Consider the following 27,090-nt stretch of genomic DNA (forward strand, 5'->3'; position numbering starts at 1 on the left):
GCTTCTCATTCATTGATCTCAAAGCGCCTCGCAGAGTTGGGAAAGAATCACTATCTCCCATTTTATACATGGGAAGCCTGAGGCACAGGGCTGGAAAGTGACTGGCCCAAGGTCACACAGTGAATCAGCAGCACAGTCAGTAAAAGGACCCAGCAGTCCCGACTGCCCCAGCCCTGTACTCCGTCTACCAGGACACACCTGCCCCCCATGAGAAGAAGCAGCAAGCCCTCCAGGTACAGATGACAGCCCCTTTCCTAGCATTCTCTTGAGAGCTAGGTAAGAACTCTGTGCTGGTGCTGAGCACCCTATGCCCTCTTCTCCCACCAGCACAGCCCAGGGCAGGATTTGGCCTTTAACCTCCTGTGCCTCAGTCTCCCCATCTGTAAAATGGGAATGATAATTCTGCCCTGTCCTGCCCTGCTGCAAAAATTAACTCACTAATGTGTGCAAAGTGCTTTGAGATCCTCAGAGGAAGGTGCAAGTGATGGGACAATCCCTACTTCCCTGCCTCCTGGCCCTGCTCCCTACAGGTGTAGTTCCCCCATTAGCGTGCTGCATTGCCTTTCCCAATGGGCCTGCTCTGCTTCCAGAGGGCCGGGCCTGCTCTGCTTCCAGAAGTCCAGCCCTGCTTGGGTTAGGCAGCCCAGTCATGTTGACACAGGCACAGTGAGCGGCTGAGTTGAGCTCGGTTGCTAACAACAAAAGCAGCTCACAGCCCAACTCATCCCTTCCTGCGAGACCTGCGCTGCAGGGATGTGGGAAGCAACAGGGGAGCAGCAAATCAGTGGGAGGAAAAGCTCTCCACGCACACAGCAGAACAAGGTATATGCAACGTATTTCTTGGGCTGTGTTTTTATGCCTTTGTTTAGGCCAAAATTGTCCCATCTAGGTACCTGCAAACTGGCACCTCAATCCATAGTTAGGCCTCAAAATTAGTGGCTTCTGAAAAGGAGTCCAGCTATGGAATCAGCTGTCCAAGTTTAGCTAAGCAAGCCGGAAACCTTTGACCTAAGTTGCTGTCTCAATGTGTGCCCGAGCTCAGACGTCACAAACAGAGCTCTGGATGTAATACGCTTATTGCTGGGATGACTGCTGATTGTAACGACAGTCTCAGAGAAAGATGTGCATTGTATGAGCCTACGCTGTATGCCTATGGGTGTGCGTATTCCTGTGTGGCCTGGGGTTAGAGTGCTGGCTCTACTGCTAGATGCCCTAGGACATGGCACTTTATGTCTCTGTGTCTCCATTCCTCTATACCCAAAATGGGGGTAATGCCACTGACCTCCTTTGTAAAGTGCTTTGAGATCTACTGATCAAAAGGTGGTTATTATTGGCACGATGAGCAAGCTCCAAGGTGCACCGGTCACTGCATGGTGCTGCAGTGTAGTTGAGCTTTAAGTGAGTGGAAAGTAGATGGAGAAGAAAACTGCACCACTGTATTCCCAACCCTCAGATCCAAAGAACAGCTGAGTTCAACCATATTTGTGTCTGTGTTTTTGTTTGCTTTTCCACAAACTGTTGTGCAAATGGGATTTTTGTCTGCATGGCTGTTTAGGGATGACTGGTTTTCATAGACATTCCCATATTTGCATGCAAATAAGGGAAATTACACACTGAGATGGATACTTGCACCTGAAGTCTTCCCCCCCTGCAATTGTTTGGAAAGTTTTACTCACCTAGTCAAGAAGCAGTGACAACATCTTGTGCTGATGACCAGTCACATGCTGCAAAGAACATAGTACAAGATCTAGCCAACGTAATCATTCATAAACAACCACTAGCAGCTAAAACAGGTTCTCATTGAAAAAGTACAAATGTGTAGAAATCAGAGTCTGTTCATGGAAATACAGGCACTTTTAAAAAGGCTACTTCTCTCAGATAAACTCTTCACTAGGAGCGTTAATTCGGCTCTAGTCGCTCGGACTCATGGTGCATTGGTTTCCTCTTATTTAAAATGGTCATGCAGTGAGTTTGTGTAATGTAGCCCTTTAGGTTACTATGGTTTCATGTATGCATCCGATGAAGTGAGCTATAGCTCACGAAAGCTTATGCTCAAATAAATTTGTTAGTCTCTAAGGTGCCACAAGTACTCCTTTTCTTTTTGTGAATACAGACTAACACGGCTGTTACTCTGAAACCTATGGGAACCAGGGCCCTGATCCTGCAATGGAGTCAGTCTGTGTGGAACCGACTGTAGGACTGGGGCCCATATCTTTAAATTTCCTGAGTTTTGTGCATTTAATTTCCTAATTGTCTTGTTTTTTGAAGAGATGAAGGAGAGAAAATCCCCAACCCAACCCCTATGTCTGATCTCAGGTTCAAATAAAATTGTAACAACATTCTTGGCTGAACTGTCTGCGGGGACTGAATGTGGAACCTCTGACTTTCAAAGTAGGAGGCACTTCTGATTTAGTTAAAGGAGCAGCTACAGTAGTTTAAGGGCAGCAGTAGCAGACATAAACCTCTCTGGAGGAAGACATAAACCTCCCCTGTGTTAGCATTGGTTATGATAGCATTACATATCGTTGAATGTCTGATTTTTTAAAATAAATACACGGGCATTTATTTCAGAGTGCAAGTCACCAGATAAGCCACACACAGATGCTGTGTGCTTTTTCCATGCCTTCTGACTCTTTAAAGACCATTTTTTTCACACTTGGCAAAGCTGCTGACTACATCTGAACCTGAAAACAAAACTGGTGTTGAGCAAACAATGCAAACCCACATCTGAACAATCTGCCTGATTCTTTAAGGCCAGTGGTGTCCAAACTTTTCCTGTCGTGTCCCCCCCGCTTTACAAGTAATGGAATCCGTCCACAACCCCCTCCATTACTGCACAGTTGGCTCAGCAGAGGAGCTTGGGCTGAGGGTGAAGCTAGGGGAGAACTGGGGATGGGGGAGGAGCTGGCCTGGGGGTGGAGAGGGAATGAGAGCAGAGCTGGGCTGAGGGCGGAGCAGCAGAGCTGCGGCTGGGGCCTGATGGAGCTGGGCTGAGGGCAGAGTGGAGCTGGGGCTGGAGCTGGGGCTGGGGGCAGAGCAGGGCTGAGTGGCACTCCCTCCCCAACCCCCTTGGTGGCTGGCCCGGGCCCCACGAAGCACCCTCCTGAACATTCCTCTGAGCCCCCCAGGTTTTGGGACCACTGGTTTACGCAAATATTGAGTGTTGCTTCAATAAATGGAGTTATAGAAAAAAATGAATTAAGCGATGCTGGGGCCAGCCCACTAACACAAAGAGTACCAGATACAGACCTAGTGATCCTGTAGGCTAGCCTGCGCCGACACCACTGTGAATTATAAAAACCCTGCACCAGATCCTCAGCTAGTATAATCTTCAGTGAAGTCAATGGACCTATGCCAGTTTACGCCAGCTGAGAATGTGGCCCTGTTTCTTAGGAAATCCCAGAGTCTCGGAATCAGACGTTATACAAGGGTAACCCCTTCCCTGTTTGCCTTTATTTCTTGTATATATATTTGTATAAGAGGCCAGAATCTGGTCTTAAATACATGGGTCCACTGAAGTCAATGGAACTGTTCTGGATTTACACTAGTGTATCTGCAATCAGACTCTGCCCTCAGAGGATATTGCTCAGTGGGAACTGTAATGATTGTATCACTTTTTCCAAACAGGAAGAGAAACTAGCCATGGACTATACTCTGGAGGCCACCTGGCGGAAGGAGAAACTTCTGAAGACTGTTTACACGCTCCAAATGAAATCAGACACTACACTCCAGAAGGCAAGCCCACTTCTGAGCAACCATCATGGGATGGGCATGGTGACAGAACATCAAGTCCACCAGCTGGCTGAGAAGGCAAAGGTCATCTGCCACGACCTGGACAACATCAGAAACCTCCTCCACTACCGACAAAATGACCTGGTTCAGCAGATCCCCAACCCCAATGGCTGCCGCTATGGGGGACCAAGTGGAATCCATTGCTCGCTGGATGGCTCTATCTATGTGACTAGTGAGAATGCACCCTGGGTCCACATCCTCACTCGCTCGGGTCAGACTTTGCAGTCCTTACCATGTGTGGAACAGGGAAAGGAAAGTGAATCCTTTTTGCCAGAAGATGTGACTGTGACTCGGGCAGGGATGGTAGCTGTAACGGACATGATGAATGGGACCATCCACATCTTCAACCATCACTCCAAATTTTCCAAAGGGGAGTGGATCAAAATCGGGAAGGTTGATTCTCCCAGGGGTATTGGAGTGGACTCCACAGGAAGGATCCTGGTAGCAGACTACACTCAGGGCAAAGTCCACAGTTTTGCTCTGGACCATGCCTTCAGGATACAGAATACCCACTCCATCTCCAACCTGTGTGGACCCCGCTATGTCTGTTTGGCACGTGATGGCGGGTTCATTGTGAGCGAGGAATGTGGTGACGTGAAGCTCTTCAATAGCAACCATAAGCTGGTGGGCTCCCTTGGCTGCAGATACGGGCACCAGTTTGGCAACCCAGCTGGGGTCTGTGCCGACGTAGAAGGCAACATAATTGTGGCAGATGAACAGCACCGAGCAGTCCACCTGTTCCCCAAGAGCGGGTCTCCCATCTGCCTGGTTTCTAAGGGGCTGCGGAAGCCTGCAGGAGTGGCTTGTTCCAACTCTGGGCTGCTTTTAGTAGCAGACTCTGGGGATAATTGTGTCAACGTCTTTAAATACCGTGTGAGACCCCCCTATAGTTCCGATAATCCTTGGGTGGCCAGTGACAGTCCAAAGCCAAGTCCTAGAAAGGGCTCAACAATTCTGCATTGAAACCATTTATTTCAGTTATGTGATTGCCTTACAGTGACATCTGCTGGCAGAGACAAGAACTGGGACCCCAGAATTCTACCTGAGTTATTTGGATTGGGTCACCTCCACTACAGTAGCTTAAGATGTGTCATGATTACTCAGAATTCCCTCTCATCCCTCCTGCACATAAAGGCTATTCCCTTCCAGATGCTAGAATAGATACCTGTCATCAACACATACCAATCTCAGACTGGCTGGGTCTTCACATTTATGGAATCAAGGAAGATGGTGTGAATTGAGAATCAAGCCTAGGTCAGGAACAGGATAGCATTGTCCATTGTGTGTAGTTCACAATAGCCTTCATCAGGATGGAGTTAAACATTAAAGATAACTGATTATTTGTGGGTCAGATGGTTTTGTTTGGCCTTTTTGTTTTAGACACTACAAAGGGCATTGAGTACACTGCGCATCCCAGGGCTGGAAAAATATCCACAGAAAGCAAGGAGTTCAGAATAGAGACACTAAAATGATTGCCAGGCTGAGATCACCAAATTTCTATAGTGATCATGATACACATGCACATATAACCAGGACTGAGCGCCCCACATTTGTGCAGCGAGCATTCCACACACATACAATAACACACACATGCACAACTGCACCATGGGGACTGAGTGTCTCACATTTTTGCAATAAGCCTGACATGCACACACACACACAACTGTCATTGACTACCCCATAGTCCTGTAGTGAATGTTGCACAGACACACTCCACAACTGGCACTGAGTGCCCTATACTTGGTAGTAAGCATTGCAAATCCCGCAGCTGGGGTTGAGCCCCACACCCTTCTATCATGCCGCAATTGTCTGCCACCTTGGACAGCCAAGAGCAGGAGTATGTGAAGCGCACACACGAACCTTATCAGCAAACGGCAACATGCTGCAGAAGGGGTGTGGGAGGGAAGGAAGAGGGTGTCCCACCCAGGAGGGGTTGTATGTGTTACAGTCATTTCACAGCCCTCCCCAGGCTTTGTAACTGATGCACTAGTAGCTGGAGTAAGATGTTCAGGCCCCACTCACTCCCACATCACCCAGGCCATGGTGGAGTTACATCAGGTGCTAGATTTGACTCCCTCCGGCTGATTTAAGAGAACAGCCAATTCCAGTCTTGTTTCTTTCACCCCAGGTGAACCATGGAGAGACTTTCCCCTCTGCACAGCCAGGACGCACACCAAGCTGCCATACTTTGGATCAGACCCCAGATCCCCTCCCAGGACCAGGACAGGATCAAAGAAGTTGGGGAGATGGCCTAGGAAAGGGGCGGACAAACTTTTTGGCCTGAGGGCCGCATCGGGTTTCTGAAATTGTATGGAGGGCCGGTTAGGGGAGGCTGTGCCTCCCAAAACAGCCAGGCATGGCCCATCCACCACCCCCTATCCGACCCCACCTGCTTCTCGCCCCCTGATGAGACCCCCCAGGACTCCTGCCCCATCCAACCCACCCTGTTCCCTGACGGCCCCCTGCCCCATCCATCCCCCCTGCTCTCGGTCCCCTAACTGCCCCCGGACCGCTCACCCCTAACTGCCCCCCACCATCCCATCCAACCCCCCCTCTCCTTCCTGACTGCCCCCCAAGACCCCTGCCCCATCCACCCCCCCCGACTCCCTGTCCCCTGACCGCCCCCGCTGCCCCATCCAACCTCTCCTCTCCTTCCTGACTGCCCCCCCAGCACCCCTGCCCCCACTCAACCCCCGTTACCCACCCTCTGACCGCCCCGACCCCTATCCACGGCCCTGACCACCCCCCGAATTCCCCTGCCATCTATCCAACCCCAACCCCCCCCCCCCGCTCCCTGCCCCCTTACCACACTGCCTGGAGCACCGGTGGCTGGCAGTGCAGCTGCACCAGGAGAGGTAGTCGCGCCGCGCAGCACAGAGCACCAGGTCAGGTCAAGCTTTGCAGCTCTACTGCCCCAGGAGCTCGCTCCCCCCGCCTCCCAGAGCATTGCGCTGGCAGCGCGGCGAGGTGAGGCTGCAGGGGAGAGGGACAGCGGGGGAGAGTCTGGAGGTGAGCTTCCCAGGCCAGGAGCTCAGGGGCCAGGCAGGACGGTCCCATGGGCCAGATGTGGCCCGCAGGCCATAGTTTGCCCACCTCTAGCCTAGGAAGAGCTAGACAGGTAGCTAGGTGGCACAATATGGGGAGGAAGAGATTTATGAATGGCCCCCCTCACCACCTCCACATATTATTATTGTTAATCATGTTTATTACAGCAGTGCCTAAGGGCCAGCCAGGGGGGGTCCCATTGTGCTAGGCACTGCACAGACAGTCCCTCTCCCAAAGAGTTCACCATATAACTAGACAAGACAGATCCAGGGCAGGGGATGATGTAGAACACACCAGCAGAGTGAACAATGTGCTGGCAGCAAACGGCATGCTACCAGTAGTGCCAGGGATTTTTTTCCTGGGTGGGCTTACATAGGAGGGGACCCACTAGAGGGAAAGGAAAGCGAAGGGAGAGAGGATATGGAAGAGAAGGGGGTTGAGGGAGACAAGGTGGGGGAGAAAAGGGTAAGTGGGCAGGGGAGTGAAGCTAAGGTGATGAGGCTGTGAAGGAGAGGGAGGTTTGGAGCAAACAGCTGTTTTTGCAGGACAGAGAAAGTCCACTCAGAACTGTAGCGAGTTCTCTGAGGTCCCTACTTTGGGCTTCTTCTGCTCCTGCCAGCTGGAGTCTCTGGCTGGCTCCTCTCTGCAAGCTTTCCCCAAAAGCCACTTGAGGGGTGGGGCAAGAGGGGAGGCAACACCTGGGTCCTCGTTTCCCCCAGGGTGTGTTGGAGAGTCTCTCTTGCACAGTTCTGGATCTAGGGGAGACCTGAGGGGAGGTGGCCCTCAGTGCTTACTCTGTAATGAAAGAGATGCCAGGGATCAAGCAATACTTTTACTTTCATAACTGACGCGGCAAGCCAGCCGTGCTGGGGCTGTGAACTGCCAAGCCCAGAGATGCCGGGGCTCTGAACTGCCAAGCCTAGAGGTGCCAGGGCTCTGAACTGCCAAGCCTAGAGGTGCCAGAGCTCAGCCCTGGCAAGCCCTGGCAGAAATTAAGGACTGGTGGCTCTGACTGAGCCCATTTTACCCTCTCCCCCACAATGCAGCACATGTTCTCCCTAAAAACATGTTCTCCCACCCACTCCCCAGTTACATGTTCCCCACATCATATCCTTCTATTCCTCAGAGATCTGAATCCCAGCATAAGATCCCCCTGCCCCCAAACACCTAGCTATTTTTCCCTTTACTCCTGAGTTATCCAAAAGCCCTGTGTATTCTCCACAGTCCCTAAGCCAGGCCAGCCTTCAGAAAGGAGCCCTGGTCTGGGGTTCCAAAGATATTATCACTCTTTGAATATCTGTACCAGTCTAAGGAAGTGGGGATGGGAGTGGTCTATGTGTATATGAAGCAGAAGGGTATGAGTACGTGGCAAAAGCTAATGGGCCAAATTTGCCCCTGAGACAACTCCATTATCATTAACAGACTTACACCACTGGCCCTATTTACCCACCACAAGGTGAGAGCAGCTCCCTTGAAGTCAATGGGAGTTACTCATACCTTTTGGGGGGAGGGGAAGAATGGGGCCCTAGGCCTGAAGTTGGCCCACTAGCTTTTTCAGGGATGCAGATGTTGTTACACCAATTGGGTCCAGCATTTGAAGAGTTAAGCCAGGCAGCTTGTCCTTATCAGTAGGCTCAGCCTGCTGTAGCAGAGCAGTTACAGTTTGAATGTAGTGCACTCACTGCTCTCAGGTATCCCGAGGCCTAGGAAAGAAGTAGGCGAGGAGGTAAGTCTCTCACAGCTGTCCCTGCTTGAGTTTCCTCTTTGCAGGCTTGATACACTCATTTCAGTAAAAGTTAGAAGCCTAATATCTTTGAGGATCTCCACCCAGATACTAGTGGATGTGGCTGCTATGGCATCCCTCTCAGTCTGCTGCTCCTCTTAGTTGCTAAAATATGGGGGAAGAAGGAATCGAGAGATGCTGATAGAAAAGGAAAGAACAAGACTGATCCAGTGTCTTGGGGTGGTATTCCACCCTACTATGCAAAAGAGACCTAGGTTTGGCACTGGGACTCCTGCTACCTGCATAACATGACTCGGGTGGGAAGTGCTGTGGTGGCAACATGCATGACAAGCTGAGAGGAATGCACAGAGGTAGACGAGCTGGGTCACAGAGCAGTGGGCTGTGCTCACAGCATAGGACACAGCAGGCAGAGCTGGTTAGAAAACTGACATTTTCCCCGCAAGAGAGAGAAGATAGGTGAGGTAATATGTTTTACTGGACCAACTTCTGTTGGTGAGAGAGACAAACTTTTGAGCTTACACAGAGAGTACCTCACCCACCTTGTCTCTATAATATCCTGGGACTGACCCAGCTACAACAATCCTGAATTTCCCTACAAGAAATTTTTAATGACCAATCTTCATTCTAAATGTTTTGGTTGATTGTTTTTGGTTTGAATAGACATTTTCCTGTGAAAAAATTCAGTGTTTGTAAAACCATATTTTGGGGCAGGAAAACTTTATGCACAAAAAATACTAACAGCCGGCTGTAACTGCGGAATACTTGCTCCCTAAGACAGATCTCCCTATGTGCTTGCCTCCAGAACCACAATCAGCCTTGTTACTGTACTAGGGTAGCCTGCCCCTTTAAGAGCCATGGAGCCTGTGGCTAGCCAGCCCTATTCAATTATCAGACCCAGCTGTTGTAAAGGCTGAGCATGCTCTGCTAGCTGGAGGTGTTGTGCTCCTGCAGTAGGTCCTGGAGCATGGCTGGGGGGGTTGAAGGGAAGGATGTATTGCTCTTTCATCCCTGGAAGAGGCCAGGGGGAAAACTCTGGGAGCTGTATGCCAGGGTGGGCAAAGGAATTGCTCTGTTTTGGTGTTTTGCCTATTTTGTGTTTGAGTTAATAAACTGACCCCTGCAGGAAAGGCCTGAAAGAGACTTAGGCATGGCAGTGAGCATGTCGTGTGCTGGGGAGACAGGTCAGCAGCCTACAAGCCTGTATCCAGGGAGCTGCTGCTTTGGAGAGTTTGAGACTGTACAGATTTGGGCACTGGGAAGGCATGATGTTCATATTGGAACATTTTCATCATGTCGTTGTGTCAGCAAATCACATTTCAATGTGAAGCTGCCATGACACAGTTTTGCCAGATCCTAGCATTCAAATGTAATGTTAGCCCCCCCCCCCCAAAAAAAATCATGAGGCTAGCTTAAATGTGCGTTTTTAAATACGAAAATCTCTGCAAAGGTATTTTTGTACTTGCCTTCTGGTTTTTGAGACTTCAGGGTGAAACTGAGTCACATTTTCAGGCTTTCTCTGCAAGCATCATGACTAGAAACTTTCTTTTTCTTTTTTTTAAATAAAAGGTGAGTTTTGTATAGGTTTATAGATTATAAGGCCAGAAGGGTCAACTGTGATCTCCTAGTTTGACCTCAGAAAACAGGCTAGAGGACTTCCTTGAATTAATTCATGTTTGAACTAAGGCAGATCTTTTAAAAAAATATCCAGTCTTGATTGCCAGTGATGGAGAATCCACTGTGACCTCTGGTGGTTAATTACCCTTACCTAAAAATTTGCCCTTTATTTCTAGTCTGAATTTGCCTAGCTTCAGTGTCCAGTCATTGGATCTTGTTATACCTTTGTCTACAAGATTAGAGTGTCAAATATTTGTTCTCCATTAAGATAATTAAGCTGTGATCAAGTCACCTCTTAACCTTCTCTGTGTTGAGCTCCATGAGTCTATCACTGTAAGGCAGTGTCAAGAAATCACTTGTCTCCATGACATGGCCACACTGATGATGCAGTGTCATCATGCTGTGAGAATGTCATGACACAACAGCAGGATGCTGGGGATCAACCCAATAAAAATGGGGGTGACCCCAGAAATGATCCCTGCAAGAAGGATTTATATGCTATTAAAACATGTCCACGGCTGACAAAAAGGTAGGACATTGCATCATGATGTGGTGACACAAGGCCCAAAGTTGTGGAATACTAATCTCCAGGAGACTAACTTTTGAGTATGGTGATCACAACGCTCACCAGGGCCAGCGTTTCAGACCCACAATGAGAGACACTGTGCGGAAAAGTGCTGGTAACTTCTACACATTTGCTCAGCACTTACAACACCCACAAAAGGAGCATATTTGACGCCCATGGTGTGCCCCTATGGAAAAGATATGCCCCATGATGCCAATTCTCACCATTTTATGGGGGACTGTTTGTTATTGCATGAGAATAAGAATTTTGGGGGGAGGGGGAATTAAAGGAAAGCTTCTAGCACTTGTGGTTGCAGAGAAAAGCCTAGAAACATGCCCCAAGTGTTGCCTAAAGGTTCAAAAGGCTGCAGTCAAATCAAGGACCGCAAATTATTATTTTAAAATCAAGCTCTTGACTTTTGTGGCTCATGTGACTCATAGTTTATGTTCATTGAGGGTGAATGATGCTGGTGTCATCAGGCCCCTGGGACCTCCCTTTTGGCTGGGTGCCCACAGGCACCCCGGCCAGGGACAATGTATCTGATGCCCATAGAGGGACTTTGGGGGTGAAAGATGGCCCTGGGGGCAGAAGTGAAGTGCTGCAGGGTGCCCGCTCCCTTTGCCAAGGCATCATGAGTGGGAGGGAGTGGAAGCTGCTGGCCCTATATTAACCCCACACTCCCACCCCACTCGCAGATCAGGTTTCTCCTCCTATTCAGGAGAGCTGGGGTCTGGTACCGTATGCCTGAGGGGCTGGATTGTTCTCCACCCACCCACCCCCACTGTAGGAGGGGTGGAGCGTTGCAGGCAGCGGAATCTTAGAGTCACGGCTTCCGGTGCCTGCCCGGGACGCATTGGGGACCGGACAGCACGGAGTCCTCCGAGCTGCGGACCCCGTCTCCTAGCAACTAGCCAGCAACACCCGGAAGTGGCTTGAATGTCGCGAGGGTCCGGTCCGCTGCCGTTTGACTGGGATAGGAGAGAGTCACTCCCTGCGGTGCGGAGGAGGTACTTTGGGGGGGGGGTGAAGGTGAGGGCGTGGGCTGCAGGGAAGGGGGCTCGGGAGGAGACTGGGAGGAAGTCATAGTGGCGAGGCTGCAAGGGAAGGAGCAGAAGGGGTCACACTGGGGAATTGTGGGAGGGAGCACTGTGGGGGTCACGCTGGGGGAATGTGAGAGGAAGGGCTCACGCTGGGGGAATGTGAGAGGGAGGGGTCATGCTGGGAAGAGGTCACGCTAGGGGATTGGGGTCAGTAGGGAGTGGTGGTGTTGTGAGGGCAGGCAAAGGGTGACACTGTGTGGTGTGACCTGTGGGCTCACAGTGATGGTGGGGGCTGCAAGGGAAAGTATGTGGAGTATATTGGTTGGGGAGGGGTTATTGTAATCTGCTCTCCTCTGTTTCATTGCTCTGATGAAGGGCATGTCTCTCTCTCGGGTCCTTGCACTGTATCCTCCATTCCCTGATGCTGGCAGCTCCCCTGTATGCTCTGGCGACCCGGATAGGGTCAGAGACAATCATAAAATCATAGAATATCAGGGACCTCAGAAGGTCATCTAGTCCACCCCCCTGCTCAAAGCAGGACCAATCCCCAATTTTTGCCCCAGATCCCTAATGGCCCCCTCAAGGATTGAACTCAGAACCCTGGGTTTAGCAGGCCAATGCTCAAACCACTGAGCTATCCCTTCCGCCATGAAAAATGAACACCCACAGTCAGGCTCCTTCACCCCTGTGCTTCAGTCCTATCTTACTCTGCACAGATCCCAGGGTCTGGTGGTTCTCCTACCTCTGGCAAGCCAAAGCCATCTGAGCTTGTGACAAGAACTCATTAAAACAAAGGGGCTGAAATGCCCCACAGTGATTTCCTCACCAGAATGAAATACGCTGGCAAGAGTCATGCAGGACTTTATATAGTCATGAAGGAGTTAAAATGAAGCCCAGTGTGTAAGCCTAGTTATTTCTGCCAGCCTGAAGGAAATTGCAGTGTACACCAGTTCTGTGCTTGTACATATTCCTCCTCCAGGCTGGTGCTCTGCTTTAGATGCTCGCTAGAGAGTTTCCTCTGCCAATGGCTCCACAGCTTGTATGCCAGCTCTGGAGGCAGAAAACTCTCCTGCCTGTTGTAAGCTAGGAGGCAGCTTGGTGGCAGCCAGCTCACAGAGCAGTATTTGAACAAGGATCTCTCTTGCAGGGTTGGAAGTGGATTTTGTGCTCTTGTATGGTACTAGCCTGACATCCCTGTGGACTGAAGTTCTTGTATTCATCTCCAGAGTGTGTACAATCTCCCATTGTTTCTTGCTCCTGTCCTGGACAAACCATGTCTAGGGATGAGAAGGGAGTTCAGGCTCATTCGATCTTTGGCTTCTCAACTGAGATAGCTGACAAGGTGGTTAAGTGATACAAGTTGTTGAGGTGATTTTGTGATGTGGACAGAAATAATGCTAGGGAGGCAGAAGGAGATCACAACACATTTCATAGAGGCAACTGAACATCCAATGACAGTAGCAGCTTTCACTCGCTTCCAACCAGTACTGGATTTGAGCTGGCAACACTGTCATGCTCTATGTCCGTTACCAGTCCTCTGACCCAGCCAGTCCTCTGGGAATGCTTTCTCTGAAGATTCCTTCGGAAAGAGTCAGATTTGAAAAGAAGAAAATGGTACCTTGAAGTATCAAGGTTTTTAATGAGTTGAGTATGAATTATACAATCAGTACCTTAACCTTTGTTTATTTTTATATTAATGCATTTATTGTATGGTGTCCCCACATTTTCCATTTCCAGTATTCCAAAGATTTTCATATAACTGCATTGGAAAAGTTTGGGAGCTGGGGAAAGGTGGGGACACCTGAGTAGCAGGTATCTACGAGGGAGCAATAGGCAGTTTGGGACTTTGGTAGAATAAGTACATTTGGTGGATGTTTCTGCTAAAATGATCAGCAATGAAATACTAGGTTGTGGTGACATTTAAAATATAATCCTTAGTTTTCAGATATAACCTGTTGAAATGAATGAGGCAGTTTATACTGCAAGTCACTGGCAGAGTTGGAAATACAGCCCAGGTCTCATGAGTTTCCAGGTTGGTTCCCTGATTACTAGAATATGTTGCAGTAACCTATTAACATGATACAATTTATTTCCTGCTGTAGAGATATTACATGTCCCCTTAAAAGTAATATTTGAACTCCCTCTGCTCGATTTCCAGCAGTTAACAAACATGCACATTCAGAGCACAATCAAGGGGGATTAGCTCAGTGGTTTGAGCATTGGCCTGCTAAACCCAGGGTTGTGAGCTCAATCCTTGAGGGGGCCATTTAGGGATCTGGGGCAAAAATTGGGGATTGGTCCTGCTTTGAGCAGGGGGTTGGACTAGATGACCTCCTGAGGTCCCTTCCAACCCTGAGATTCTATGATTCTATTAAATAACTCCAGGTTAATTTTGGGGGGTAGGAGGAGAGAGGAGAGAAATGCAATCAATGTTTCCCAAATAGAGAAGGGAAAAATAGAGAAATTTTATCTTCATTCTTCTTAGTGGGGGTTATAAAAAGTTGAGAACAAAATAAATGTAAAGCTATGTGAAACAGCAATTTGTTTCTAAAATGATGGTTGAATTGGCAAGGACTCTGTGGAGGGAGAGTAGCAGAGGACACTGGAAATCTCTTGCTGTAATAGCACTTTAAAAACTGCTGACGCTACCTGGAAAATTTAAAAATAAAAATTCAGCTTTAAAGGTACACTGGCAGGATAAGTGTCACCATTTGAAAAAAAAATATCCCTACCTATGCCATGTTACTAACAATACCTTAGACTGTTAAAATGGAACCATCTACAATCTTCTTCACCTTTCACTAATAATTATTTGAGGTTCTTCTAAGATTCCACTTCCTCAAAGGCTCTACATAGCAGAAATTATCCCTCTGGCCCAGGAAGGAAGGATGTAACTCCCTCTGTGGCTTGTGAATGCTGCTCTTGCAGTCAGCCCGAGGGGACTGTCAGACAGTGAGGCAAGGCACTCCACTCCCTCAGGAGCTAAGGGGGCTGTCTGCTCTTAGCAACATTCAGAGTTCTGCACCTATGTTGCTACACTAAAAATCCCCAGAAACACACAAATGCACCCTCTTTAATGCAGGTATTGAGGTGGACTCAGCTGTTGAGAAATGACAGGGAAAATTCAGGCCCGGGAGATATTCGCCTTTGATAGCAGCAATTGTGTTGCTTGCCCCACTGCCAACACATGCCAAGAAAACTTCACCTTTCCGCCTCAAGGGGCTGAAAGGAATTCATCCATGAGCAGTCAGTTCATACCATTGCATTTGGCAGGCTGATGGTTATGTGACTTGTCAAGTGACTTAACTTAATTGTTCCCCACCACCCTCCCCATCAAAGACAAGTGTATCTTTTCCATAGCAAATTGCCAGGTGCATAGATTTAGTAGATCATTTAAACTTTATTAAATAGAGAGGAAAACACACACATGAGGAACCTCCCTGTTCTGTATACTCTCAACATGTTATAAATATACTGTGTATTTCTCTTTCCAATTGACTGCTCCCATCACAAAGATGCCAGCCTAAGGGATTCATAGAGTTTTCACAGCCCTAGCACAGCACTGAAGGACAGAAAAGGACAGCAGTCACCAGATGCTGATTATTCTGAGGAAGCACCCTCCTTAATGCAATTATATTTCTATTAGATGCTTCAGCATTATGTAAAGAGACATTGTCAGCTAATTCAAGGCTCAAAATGTATTTATTTATTGTTAAGGTAATTTATAAAACCGTAGAAATGTGTTCTCCCTGAGCTGAGGAAAAAACCCTACTTTAGATTGCAGGGTGGTCAGGGACTGCTCGCAAAGCAGGGCTAATAAGTGAATATAATATTTGCCCTTCTTTAGGACCTTCTATCCAAGGAATTAAATCAGACTTTAATCAGTTAAGCCTTCCAGTCCCCTTGTGAAATCAGCAGTTGTTATTTTACAAGTGGAGAAGCTGGGACACAGAGACATTAAGTGACATAACCGAGGCTACACAGTGAGTCTGTGGCAGAGCATGTCTCCTGCTCCAGTGACATAAGTGAGGATATAAGTCCTCTTGTTTCAGGTCATAAGTCAACTTCTGATTGAAGGAGTTAGGGAGAAACATTACCCTACAAGCAGGTTATTATACAACTATCCATGTTAAGGTTTCTGCTCCTTTCTCTGGGCCATGTACTGCTGGCTGCTGTCAGAGACAGGATACTGGACTAGATGAACCTCTGGTTGGAGCTATTTCTGCAATTTGCATGGATCTTAGTGCAGAGTTATGAGAGATGATTCCAACACTCGCAAAATGCCCTTGTGTTGGAAGCTCCACTACAAGGTCATTTGAAGAGCTTGTGTTTATCAGAAATGTGCCAAGTCCCTCTTTCACCTATGTTTTGAAATGCCGCTTGGCTAATAGCACCAGTGTCAGCTTCTTAATCTGAGATGCAGAGGCAGTTTTCAGCTTGCTCTTGAATTTGGTGTTTTGGAACTTTACTGGATCTCCTCAGCAATGGCTTTCATTAAGCTCTGTTTTTTTTTTCTGTGCCTTTACCCACTGTCTCTAAGTTTTATTTTTGTATTTATTGGCAGGTATTACGTTCTTCCAGGATTGCTGTCATGGTTCTTAAAGTCTTCTTCCCCTCTTGCTGTGCCGCAGCAGAAAGTGGCCTTTTGATTGGCCGTTGGATCCCGGAACAGAACTCTGCTGTTGTCCTTGCTGTGGTCCACTTCCCTTTTATTCCTGGCCAGGTGAAGCAGTATCTTTCTGAGGTCCAGCGGGTGACTCAGGTCAATATGTGTGTGCTGGGCTCATGGAGTAACAGCAAACAGGAGAAGGAAGAGGTCCTGGTCAAGTTCCTGGAAGATCTCAGCACAATCTTTTCCCATGAGCCCTGGATACAGCTCAACAAAGAGAGAGACAGCAGGGTTTGGAGCTGCTGTATCTTTCAGAAATACCCCAGCAGCCCCAAGGAAGATGAATTCATCTTAGTATATTATGACCAGCGCAAAGTAATGCTTTCACAGTTGCATCCCACAGACAACCTGACCACGTCTGCTGACCATAAGGGAAATGATGCCTCAAAACTAGGTGCTGTGTTTGACACAGTTGCAAAGAGCAAGGTACTATTCATGACAGACAGATACGATGATGGGCCCATCAAGCTGACTCACTGGCAGTCAGAAGGAGTGGAAGCCAGTATTATCGTGGAGCTGATGAAGCAGGCTTCTGTGCCTGTGTGTATGCTGCTGACATTCCTGCTTTCACTTGTCTCCAGTGTCTATAAAAGCAGGTATGTGATGCAAGATGAGGCAGCTTGTGTGCTACATTGAAATGTAGTCCAACCCAAGACTATCAGTATGCACAGGTTTCCAGCTCAACCCCAGCAAGCAATGTGCATTGTGTTAAAATATTTCCGCCTAGGTGGGAGTGAGACAGTCTGAGTGGCCATCAGGGATCTGTTAGCCAACTCAGAGTCAATTTCCCCACAATGAGTAAAGACCATACTGTACCTTTCTCACAATAGCAATTCCAACCCTGAGGAGCTGCTACTGATAGTAGCCCTACCCTATTTAAGTGGGAGGGCAGGGACTTGCTGTCTGTGATAGTCTCCCTAACACCCGTGGGCCAGCCCAGTATAAGTTAATGTTGAATGGATGATTAGCCTGTGTTGGGTTCCAGAGCATAGCAGCTGGAGGGGAAGCCCCTGACTGAAATCTTCCGTTGGAGCCATATTTACATGGAGCTTGAGGGTAGTGGGGGTGGGATTTGAGTCTGGTACTGATGCAAGGTATAATCTTGTCGTATAGATAGTAACAGTTCCCTCAAACTCCAGGAGGTTTCTGGGGGAGCTATGAGGTTTTGCAAGCTGAACTTCTTCCCATTTTCACTGGGGGCAAACCCTCTGCCTCAGCTTCATGAGTTGAACCATGGGTTCTTCCAGCCACTGCTTGAATGACAGGATGATGCAAAGAGAGCAAACCGTTCGGTATTTCACCCCAGTAGTTCTGTAGCCAGGATGCCCTAATCTCTGTTTGCAGTGAAGTGCCTCTGTAGCTGAGGAACACTGAAATGTTGGCAAACTGGGCATCTAATTCCAACTTTTGACATCAAATGGCACTGCTACAGCCCTGGGACTGGATAGCAGGAGGTTAATAGGAGCAAACTGGATCAAATACATCTTTGCTGGAACTCTGTTAACTTTACTTACCTCGTGTACTGAAATGGAGTTTCACCAGAATGAATATGATGCCTCCAGTGTAACATCCTGCAAGTGCTGGCACCAAAGGGGAAATCTGAACAGACCTGAAGGAAAAAAGCTCTTGCATATAAAGCTTAGTACCACAGCTGGGAAAGCCATCTAGTGAGATTGTGTCGTGTTGCCAAAAAGGGGATTGGTGTTCAGTGTTCAAGCTGGAAGAGGACAGTTTGATTAATCAGATCTGGATAACCGTTACTAAAGCATTCATGGACAAATCTTTTCAAGTATAGCCTCAAGCTATGGGGAATGGAATCTTTTAACAGGTTTCCAATTGTGTAATACTGTCATGAAAAATCACGGTGAACCACTTCATACAGAATGGCTTTTTGGATTTTTCTGCTTCATGTGTAAAGCTGAAACTTATATTTTTTTCTAATTATCTGTTAAAGTCATTTTAGGGTCAAACTCAGACTTGAAATAAGTAGATGGAACTCCATTGGTTCCAGTGGAATTTCACTATTGTAGTGGGTCTGAATTCGGCCTTTGATTATATTCATGGTATCATTATCTAGTTGGGTAGAGCACTCAACTGCGAATCATGTGTTCCAAGTTATTTTTCCAGCTCTCCAGTGATTCACTATGTGGCCCTGGAAAAATCACTTTGTCTCTCTCTGCCTGAGTTTCATTATCTGTAAAATGGGCAGAACACCTACCTAGCATAGGTATTTGAAGGTATTAGGCTGGAACTTAAGAGATTTGGGTTCAGTTCTTGATTCTGCCACAAACTTCCTGTATGACCTTTACATATCACTACTTTTTGAGAAATTCTGCGCATGCTCTGCAAACTCTTCCTCCCACCCCAGTCCCCCCATGCTTTCTGCATCCATTGCTCCTCAGCTGCAGGGGGAGGGATCTCTGTACAGGGAACTGCTCCCCCATACACCCAGACCCTCCCACCGAGCCTCATCCCCCCACCTGCACTCAGAACCTCCCTTGTGAGCCCCACTCCCCTAGCACATGGACTACCCTGACAAGCCATCCAGATCCTCACCATACCAAGCTCCAAACAGTTGCACTTGAATCCCCACCCCACTTAGTCCCACTCCCCCAGCATCTGGACCCTACCACTGAGCCCCCCCCCCACCCAGAACCCCCTGCTGTGCTCTATCCCCCCCACACCCAGACACCCCTTCTGCTGAGCCCCAACTACCTTCACCTGGACCCCTCCCTGCAGAGTCCCATTACTGTTGCACCCAGAAAGCCCCAACAAGCCCCTGTGCATCCAGATCCCCCATGCACCCGGATTCCCACTGAGCCACCTGCACCCAGATTGCCCCACACAGAACCCTTTCAACCCACACCTGGATCCCCCCACGTTAAGCCCCTCCACACTTGGATCCTGCCTTGCTGAGCCTGCCTGCCTGCCCACACCTGGTGCACTTGGCACAGAGGGGCAGGGCTCTGGGGTGTTTCTGGGGCAGGCCCGGTCCTTGCACAGTGTCAAGGTTGGGTGCAGCCTCACCGCTGAGTCCATGACCCCAGGGAAAGCTGCACAGTGATCTCCCACCTCTGTGCAGCCAGTGGCCTGTGTTCCCCAGTGCTATGCTGGAGCCTCCACATTTATTTGACAAATAAAATTTGCAGAATTTTAAAATATTGTGCGCAGAATGCCCTCAGGAGTAATATCACTTAATCTCACTAGGCATCTCGTTTAAGCCTCCTTTGTGTCAGCCTACTTGGTGCAAGGGTCATAGGGCAGTTGTAAGACTTCCCCTCTCTCTCCCGCACCTCCCATGGAATACTTCCAGTCCTGGGCGGGGGGCATCTATACCTGGCATAGAACTGGCTCCACCAGGTCTGTGCTGCCTCCAGTCACTGGGGGCGTTCCAGGGTTTGGAGCAGGGGCAGGCCAGAGGAGGGAGGACCTGCAGCCTGGTGATTCTGCATCTCTACAAAGCCTCCTAAGAACCACTGAAGTCTGCCCCTCCAGCCCTTGCAGAGAGGAAAGTGGTGGTTGTGGTTCAGATTTTGAACCATTTGACTTCAGAGAAACTGTATATGGCAATGAGTTTTGACAGTCACTACTGTCCCTGGGGTAATTCCTTTTGGTAATGCCTGTGGTGATAGAATTGTATTTGGTGAAGACATATGCGGTGTCCTCTCTCCCTGAGCTGCTGCAAGTGTCCTTCACTGAGTGCTTGGGGAGCTTCAGTCTGCACTTTACATATTAAATGCTAGTTCCTTCCAGGCTGTTAAAATCAAACCATGAGGTGATGAGTCTTATTGCAGGTGTTGGTTTTGATCTATAAAGGTCAAATGATTTGGGTCCTGGCTACCTTAGATACTTCAGCTAAGGGTACCTTAGGTACAGTCTTGTACCATAGTAGATGAGATCATCTGGGGTGCTTGAGCTAGCAGTTCTCTGGTTTAATGAGAGGGGGCTTCTGGCAGGGTGATTTCAGTTGAAGGGACCTCAGTTCTGGAACTCACTACTTCGCCTTGTGCTGACAGAGACCAAGTTTGCTGCTTTTGGGGGCATGCTGCAAGGCTTATCTGTCTTCCCAAGCTTTTGTGCAGTGAGTGGGTTGGAAGGGGTTGTTAGTCCTGACAGGCTGGAGGATTTGATTACTGAAATCCACCCAAACCGAGAGTTTTTTGTATGTTTCTTTTAGAATCTATACCTGCACATGCAGATAGGATGGCACATATACAAATCTCATGAATAAATGAGATTTCCCTGGCAAAAACATAGGCTGCATACAGTGATTGAGACTTACAAAATGCCCACACATTCTGTAGCAGGTACATTGATCTGAAACATAGGCTTCTCTTCAGCACCACTCTGTGCCTAGTGGTGGTAATTGCAGCTTAATTTTTAGGGTTTGTATGCAGAACTTCCGTTAACACTGAAAGGTCTCCAGTGCATTGTTAGGAGCATTAGAATAATTTAATATTGTGGCAGTAAACTCCACATGTTCCTCTTTTTAAAAATAAGCTGCTTAATGGCTTCCTGTTGATAGTATCTAACCCTCAGAGTCCTCACCCAGTAGGGAGGCTTTGTTCCTGGAATTGTAGCACAGAGCAACAAGGCAGCCAAGAGGTTCTAGTTAATGGAGCTTTCACATTTGTGTGCAGTCCAGATTCAAATATGTTGCTTTTCATCTAGAATCTGTGGTATCCATCCACAGTCTTGGAACAAATTATCTGAACTGGAAAATCAGGAGTGTCTGTGCAAAGTACGTTAAATTACTTGCATTTGGAAACACCCCCGATATCCACTCTCGTTGCTCAGAACTTTTCCATTTAAACAGTGTAACGATATAAAAGCCAGTCATTCTGCTCCATATTAGAATTTTTTGTTACATTTATAAGAAACCAGTCTGCATCCTGTAAGGCTGAAAATGTAAGGAGCATTTGTGGTAACTTGTCTTACATTGCAGGGGTAATATAAAATCCTGGAATTATTTTTGGTTTTCTTGCTTGGATATTATTACAAATGGAAATTTCTATAGCTGATCCTACAATCGCTTTATTGGTCTCTTTCTCTGTGTGTCTGGAGTAGATATATTTTCAAGATTACTGCTTTTTCTTTCTCATTTCTTTTGGCTAGGAGTGAGGCATGGAGGTTGGTTTTGATGAAGTTTAGTCCTAAGAAAAGAGAGAGAATCAGGCATAGTACAGACAGGCATTGCACACCCTTCCTCAAAACAACATTTTAAGCATCCTCTGTTATTCCAGTGCTGAGCTTCCCTTGAACAGTGTCTGCAGACTGTAGTGGTTTTGTGATTTGGACAAACATCCATATATGGTAATATTCTTACCACCTCTCTTTGCTTCTGCATTGGGTCCAGGATTAGATGTGACATTGATCTCTCACAAAGTTCAGTTGTGACATGATCTCATAACAAAGGTCCATGGAGATGTCAAAGACATTGATGTCAATATCAACTATCAAAGACATTGGAGAACCAATCTAGTTTCAAAATGGCTTGTTTCTCACATTTCTTACCAGTGTTCAAAGTAAGGGGTAGGGCAAGGAAGATTTCCAACCCCCAAATCAGTTACCTCCTGGGAGGAGCTTGCAGAAGTTGCCTGGAACAGTGGGTTCTTCAATTTTGGCCTTCTGTGTACAACCTCATTGGGAAGGGGAAGAAGATTCTCCCTTTGTCCTGCATTTGTAGCAGGATTCTTTGCCCCAGCAAATGTTCTGCAGGCCATAATTTGTGAACCATTGGGTTAGAACATGATCAGAAAAGAAAACTCATCTCCACTTGTGCCTCATTGCATCTATGAAGCCAGGTCTGCCAGATCAGTGGCCAGTGTAATAACCTTCTGTGCTTCCCCTCCTCCCCCTATTCTTTCCTCTGTCACTTTGGATGTTACACACTGACAGGCCAGTTAAACAGCAGTGCATTAATTTGACTTTGAGGTGGATGGCTGTACTGAAGAGCAGAATTATTCAGAGGCCCTGAATTGAGGAGAATGATTCAGAGTACACTGCATGGGATTCAAAGCCAGTGCATCTAACATCTGAATTGGCAGGGGGGGGGGGCAGGAAGCCCTTCAGGGCTCTGGGTTTTAAACTGATAAACCCGCTGTGAAGTGCAACTGAAGAGGCCCAGAGGTGCACCCTCACTGAATCCTGCAGTTCTCAGCCAGCTGCCCAGTTACTGTTTGTGGGTTGGATTACTCTACTCGTGGTTGGATAGCTAGAATGATGTATGAATTGCAGCACAAGGTCCAGTTGGTATGTTGTACTGTCCACTTTTAAACACACGTTCCTGCTGCTAGATCCCAGGCTAAATTCAGCCAACTGTAGTTTGGAGAAAGCAGATGCAAGCCCCATGGAAATCCAGATCCAGCAGTTATGTAAATTCAAGAACGAAGTAGGGTAACTTGCGCTGATTTGGCATTCAGCGGGGTTGCAGACTGAGTTAAGCTTACATGAACATACCAAGGAATTGGAAGGGGTGAGTGAGGTCCTTGAAAAGGAACTAATAGGTGGGCATAGAGAAAGAAGCTCACTTACCCTTAATGTAATGTATGCTGCAGCCTCCCCAGTACTTCCATGGCCAAACTAAGCTCCAGTGGAAATGGGTGAAACTCCTATTGACTTCAGTAAAGAACTGACCCCCACTTGATAATTTTTCCTGCTTAGCCATGCTGCAGTCAGACACTTTAATAGACAATCATGATAACTAAGGCTGGGATTTTCAAAGACACCCAATTTTCAGTGAAATTCAATATGGGTTGGGTGTGAATAATTCCAGCCTAAAAATGTAGTTAATGTAAAAAGGCCATACTGTACCGTTGCTCACTATGCAAACCTCCCATTAGTGGGAGATCTGCTGAGGATTGAGGGTAGCGTGCATACACCCTGACCCACAAGCCATAATTTAAAAATGGAATTCAGCCCTCTCTGGAGAATGAATTTGACACAAGGGACGCTGGTAGATTGGCATCTTTGTAAGGGCAGAGTTAAGGTAATCTCAGTGTCTTGTTTTGGAAGGGCATTGCTTATTTTTCTAATGGTTGAAGGTTTTAAAAATTAGAGATTTTAAAAAAATTATTTTGCACCCAAACCAGTTATGTGTTTGCACAACCTTAAATTCACCTGAAGTAAGTGTTTGGTGTGGGAATTTGTAGAAGCATCATACCACCTGTTTCGCTGGCAAAAGTATCAGAGAGGATTCCCCTTGTGTTTCTACAGAGTGCTGAAGCTTTGGCCTTTGTCTTTCATCTGGAGTAAACTCTCAACTTGTGAACAGTTGGGGCACCGACTGGAGCACCTCCAGATCATCAGCAGCAACAGGAAGGCTCAGAACCAGACACAACTAATGAGGTATGGTGTATGTGTGTGTGTTTTCTGACAACCCACTGAGTCCTTGACCCCTATCACCAGCTGGAACCTTCATCATCCGTGTACCAACCAATTTCTTCTCTAGCTTTAAGGAAATCCAGCCTCCTCTGGCTCTGGTACTATCATATAGCTGATACTGAGGTTGCCACCCACTTGTTTTCCTGCACTGAATGGTTGGCTTGTTTTTTATTGTAGAGGCAGCTTGTATTGTAGCAGTAATATGATTTTACAGGAATATGTGGGGGTGGCTTTACTTTTTTGTGGAGTTGCAGTGTGAGAGAGATTTTTACTATCCCATCAGTCTCTTCCTCATATAATCTCTTCCCCCTCTCCCCACCAACACATAGTTGTGCCTCCAGAATATCTCTGCTATGCTAAGGAACATTAAGTTTCCATCCAGAAACGTAGTGTCACTGAAGCTAGCGTGAGAAACAGGACAGGGACGCACTGGCAGAGCTGCACAGGGCAAACTTGCTCTGCGGTTCTGTAGAGCATAGGTTCTCAACCTTTTTCTTTCTGAGCCCCTCCCCACCCCGCCCAACATGCTATAAAAACTCCACGGCCCACCTGTGGTTTTCTGCATACAAAAGCCAGGGCCAGCGTTAGGGGGTAGCAAACTGGGCAATTGCCTGGGGCCCCATGCCACAGGGGCCCCTGCAAAGCTACATTGCTCAGGATTTAGCTTCAGCCTCAGGTGGCAGGGCTCAGGGCCCTGGGCTTCAGCCCCATGCAGTGAGGCTTCGGCTTTCTACCCACGGCCCCAGTAAGTCTAATGCTGGCCCTGCTTGGAGGCCCCCCTGAAACCTGCTCATGGCCCCCCTGGGGGCCCCGGACCCATGATTGAGAACCACTGCTGTAGAGCCTTTGCTTTCACAGGCATTGAATTAATCAGATGGGATATAAAATCAAGGTTCCATGGCACTTGCCACAAAAGTAAGAGTATCAATCCCCACCCCCTTTTCCCAGTACTCTGGAAAATCCATCCTCTGGTAACTGAAGACAAGGAGTAGCAATAAACATCGAAGTAACAGGAAAACCAGGCAAACACAAAACCCCACAGTGAGTAGAAGAGGGAGAGGCAAAGATCAGAGATGGATATAGACTCCTTAAGGCCATCACTGTGCAAATCTTACTCTATGTGGTGCTCAGATACTGTAGTCATTGGCTCCAAGGGAATACTTAAAATACATGAATAGATTTTAAGGCCAAAATAATACTGTGATTATTTAGCCTGATTTTGTGCGTAACTCAAGCCATAGAATTTCATCCAGAAACACTTGCAGTGCGGGGGGGAGTTATTCTACCCTATTGTGTAAGTAAACATTTATTTAGCCCAATGACTAGTGGTTGAACTGAGGCATACCTTTTAGAAAGGCCTCTGATCTCTAATTAAATACTCCAAGTGATGGTGAATTTATCATAGCTGAATCCCAACTTAAGCACTTACCTAACATTCCTCTTGGAATTTCAATCCAACTACTCAGTCACCCTGTGAAAACCTGTTGTGTAGTGTTCTGGCTTAGCATGGATGCTGTATTTGACCCCAGAGACAGCAGTATATTAGTGATAGGAAAGCAGCCCCTATTCTGTGTATACCAGGGTTGGCCAAACTCACTGACCGTCCAAGCTGCATACAACTTCAGAAGTTTGAGAGCTGGGGCACACGAGCCAGGGCTCAGGGCTTCAGCCCCATTCCTGCTGAAGCCCGAAGCCCTGGCAGATGTATCCCAGAGGGCTGAAGTCATGAGACCCTCCTCCCTGCTGGACAGGTGCTCCTATCCGACCACCCCACTGCAAAACAGAGGTCCCGAGCTTTCCTTCCCCTCCCCATTCTGGTAGGCGGAGAGGGCTTGCATTTTAATGGTAAAAGAGGCTCGCGAGCCACAGTTTGGCCAGTCCTGGTGTATATCTTCAGTAAAGAGTCTTGATGACCTTCAGAAATGAAAAGCGCTGTGTAAATGAAACTGGTGATGATTGTTATCCAAACATGAAACAGCCTTCTTCCTGTGCTCTAATTTTGTTCTTCTGTCTCCTGAATGTAGGAAAGCAAACATCTTTGTTTCTCTCCTCATTGACATGGCTCTGGGAATACTGCTAATGTCCTGGTTGTACAGAGAGAATCGGATTGGTCAGCTTGCCGACACACTCATCCCAGTGGCTGATGTAAGTCTGCCTGGAATCGTTTGTACTTCATCTCTAGTGTAGAAAGTGAACAGCAGTTCATACTTGTGGTAATTGTAGAGCAGCAGGCCTGTGCGTGAGGATTTCATGCAGAGAAGAGAAGCATTGACAGAAGTCACAAAAAAATTAGGTCTCCTCAAAAGCGATTAAATCTTCAAACCAAACCTGTTGAGACTAATCAAATGTAACATTGCTCTCCTCTGAGTATCCAATGAATACAAATTAGATATTTTCTGGAGGGCACTTCCTGCTCACAAGGTAACAATTACATCATGAGCACAATAAATAACTTGAAGGCTGGAGAATGGAGTGCTTATCCGCCCAGGACACTTTTATTATGGAGTTAACAGGAAGTGCCCTCAGGCTGTGTTCTAATGGGGTATCTGGGAGGGGGGAAAAGTTAACCCAGTTAGGTCTCAGAAATCATTAAACTGGGGGAAAAAAACTCGAGAAGTTGAGGCAGCTATGTTTGGTGAGAGAATGTTGGTGGTGAGTTCTGAGGGCAGTAGCTAGTCAGGGTAGGTAACACTGAAATTCTCTCTCAAGTGTGCTAATGATAGATTGGGGAATTCACCTTCTCCTGTGCCATTCTCCAACCTCAGGCCCTAAATGGCCAGTATAAATTACCTAAGAACAAGCATGACCCATAGCATCCTGTTTTTCTGGCACTAGGAACTTCTCTAAAAGGCTAATTAGTGCATGGGAGGCTAGTGCACAGCTTGCCATGCACTAACTAGCCATGTAGACGAGCCCCTAATTTCTTATATTTTGAATGTGTAACTTGAATATACGTGCAACCTTTGCTCCAATTTAACCTTTTTTTTGGGGGGGGGGGGTGTCTTTTTTTGGCTTGGGAACATATTGTGTTTGTGTGTAAATTATTATCTAAGTAGAACTTACCTTTAATAGGTAAAAGACCATTTTGTCATTCAGTGGAGCTGAAAAAAAATTCAAAATGTATGCATCCTGCTCTTGAGTTGCAGCGTTTGTGTCATGATGTTTGTGTCAATGATGTGCTGGTGTTCCATCATTTTGTGACTCAGCATTGTCGCATATTGATGAATACTGTGATAAG

The 27,090-nt window shown here is 47.4% G+C and overlaps 2 protein-coding genes across 5 annotated transcripts in view; both read left to right on the forward strand.

The window, feature by feature from the left end:
* Positions 1–742: 742 nt before the first annotated feature.
* On the forward strand, positions 743–5,133 carry NHLRC4 (NHL repeat containing 4). The gene is made up of 2 exons (XM_073361418.2): positions 743–822; positions 3,628–5,133. The coding sequence occupies exons 1-2, from the start codon at positions 754–756 to the stop codon at positions 4,753–4,755; spliced, it is 1,197 nt and encodes a 398-aa protein (XP_073217519.1). The 5' UTR covers positions 743–753; the 3' UTR covers positions 4,756–5,133.
* Positions 5,134–8,487: 3,354 nt separating this feature from the next.
* Positions 8,488–27,090, forward strand: part of PIGQ (phosphatidylinositol glycan anchor biosynthesis class Q) — a 43,265-nt gene continuing 24,662 nt past the window's right edge. For 2 of the 4 annotated variants that reach the window (XM_073362862.2, XM_073362863.2), the window contains exons 1-5: positions 8,493–8,563; positions 13,739–13,832; positions 16,365–17,065; positions 23,685–23,816; positions 25,877–25,997. In XM_073362862.2, coding sequence (XP_073218963.1) covers positions 13,761–13,832; positions 16,365–17,065; positions 23,685–23,816; positions 25,877–25,997 — 1,026 coding nt within the window. In that variant the 5' untranslated portion in view covers positions 8,493–8,563; positions 13,739–13,760. Of the gene's footprint in view, positions 8,564–11,678; positions 11,768–13,738; positions 13,833–16,364; positions 17,066–23,684; positions 23,817–25,876; positions 25,998–27,090 lie in introns of those variants that run through there. The other 2 variants (XM_073362864.2, XM_073362865.2) reach the window with 2 other exon arrangements.

This window comes from Lepidochelys kempii, chromosome 10 (genome assembly GCF_965140285.1).
Source record: "Lepidochelys kempii isolate rLepKem1 chromosome 10, rLepKem1.hap1, whole genome shotgun sequence".
NCBI classification, from domain to species: domain Eukaryota; kingdom Metazoa; phylum Chordata; order Testudines; family Cheloniidae; genus Lepidochelys; species Lepidochelys kempii.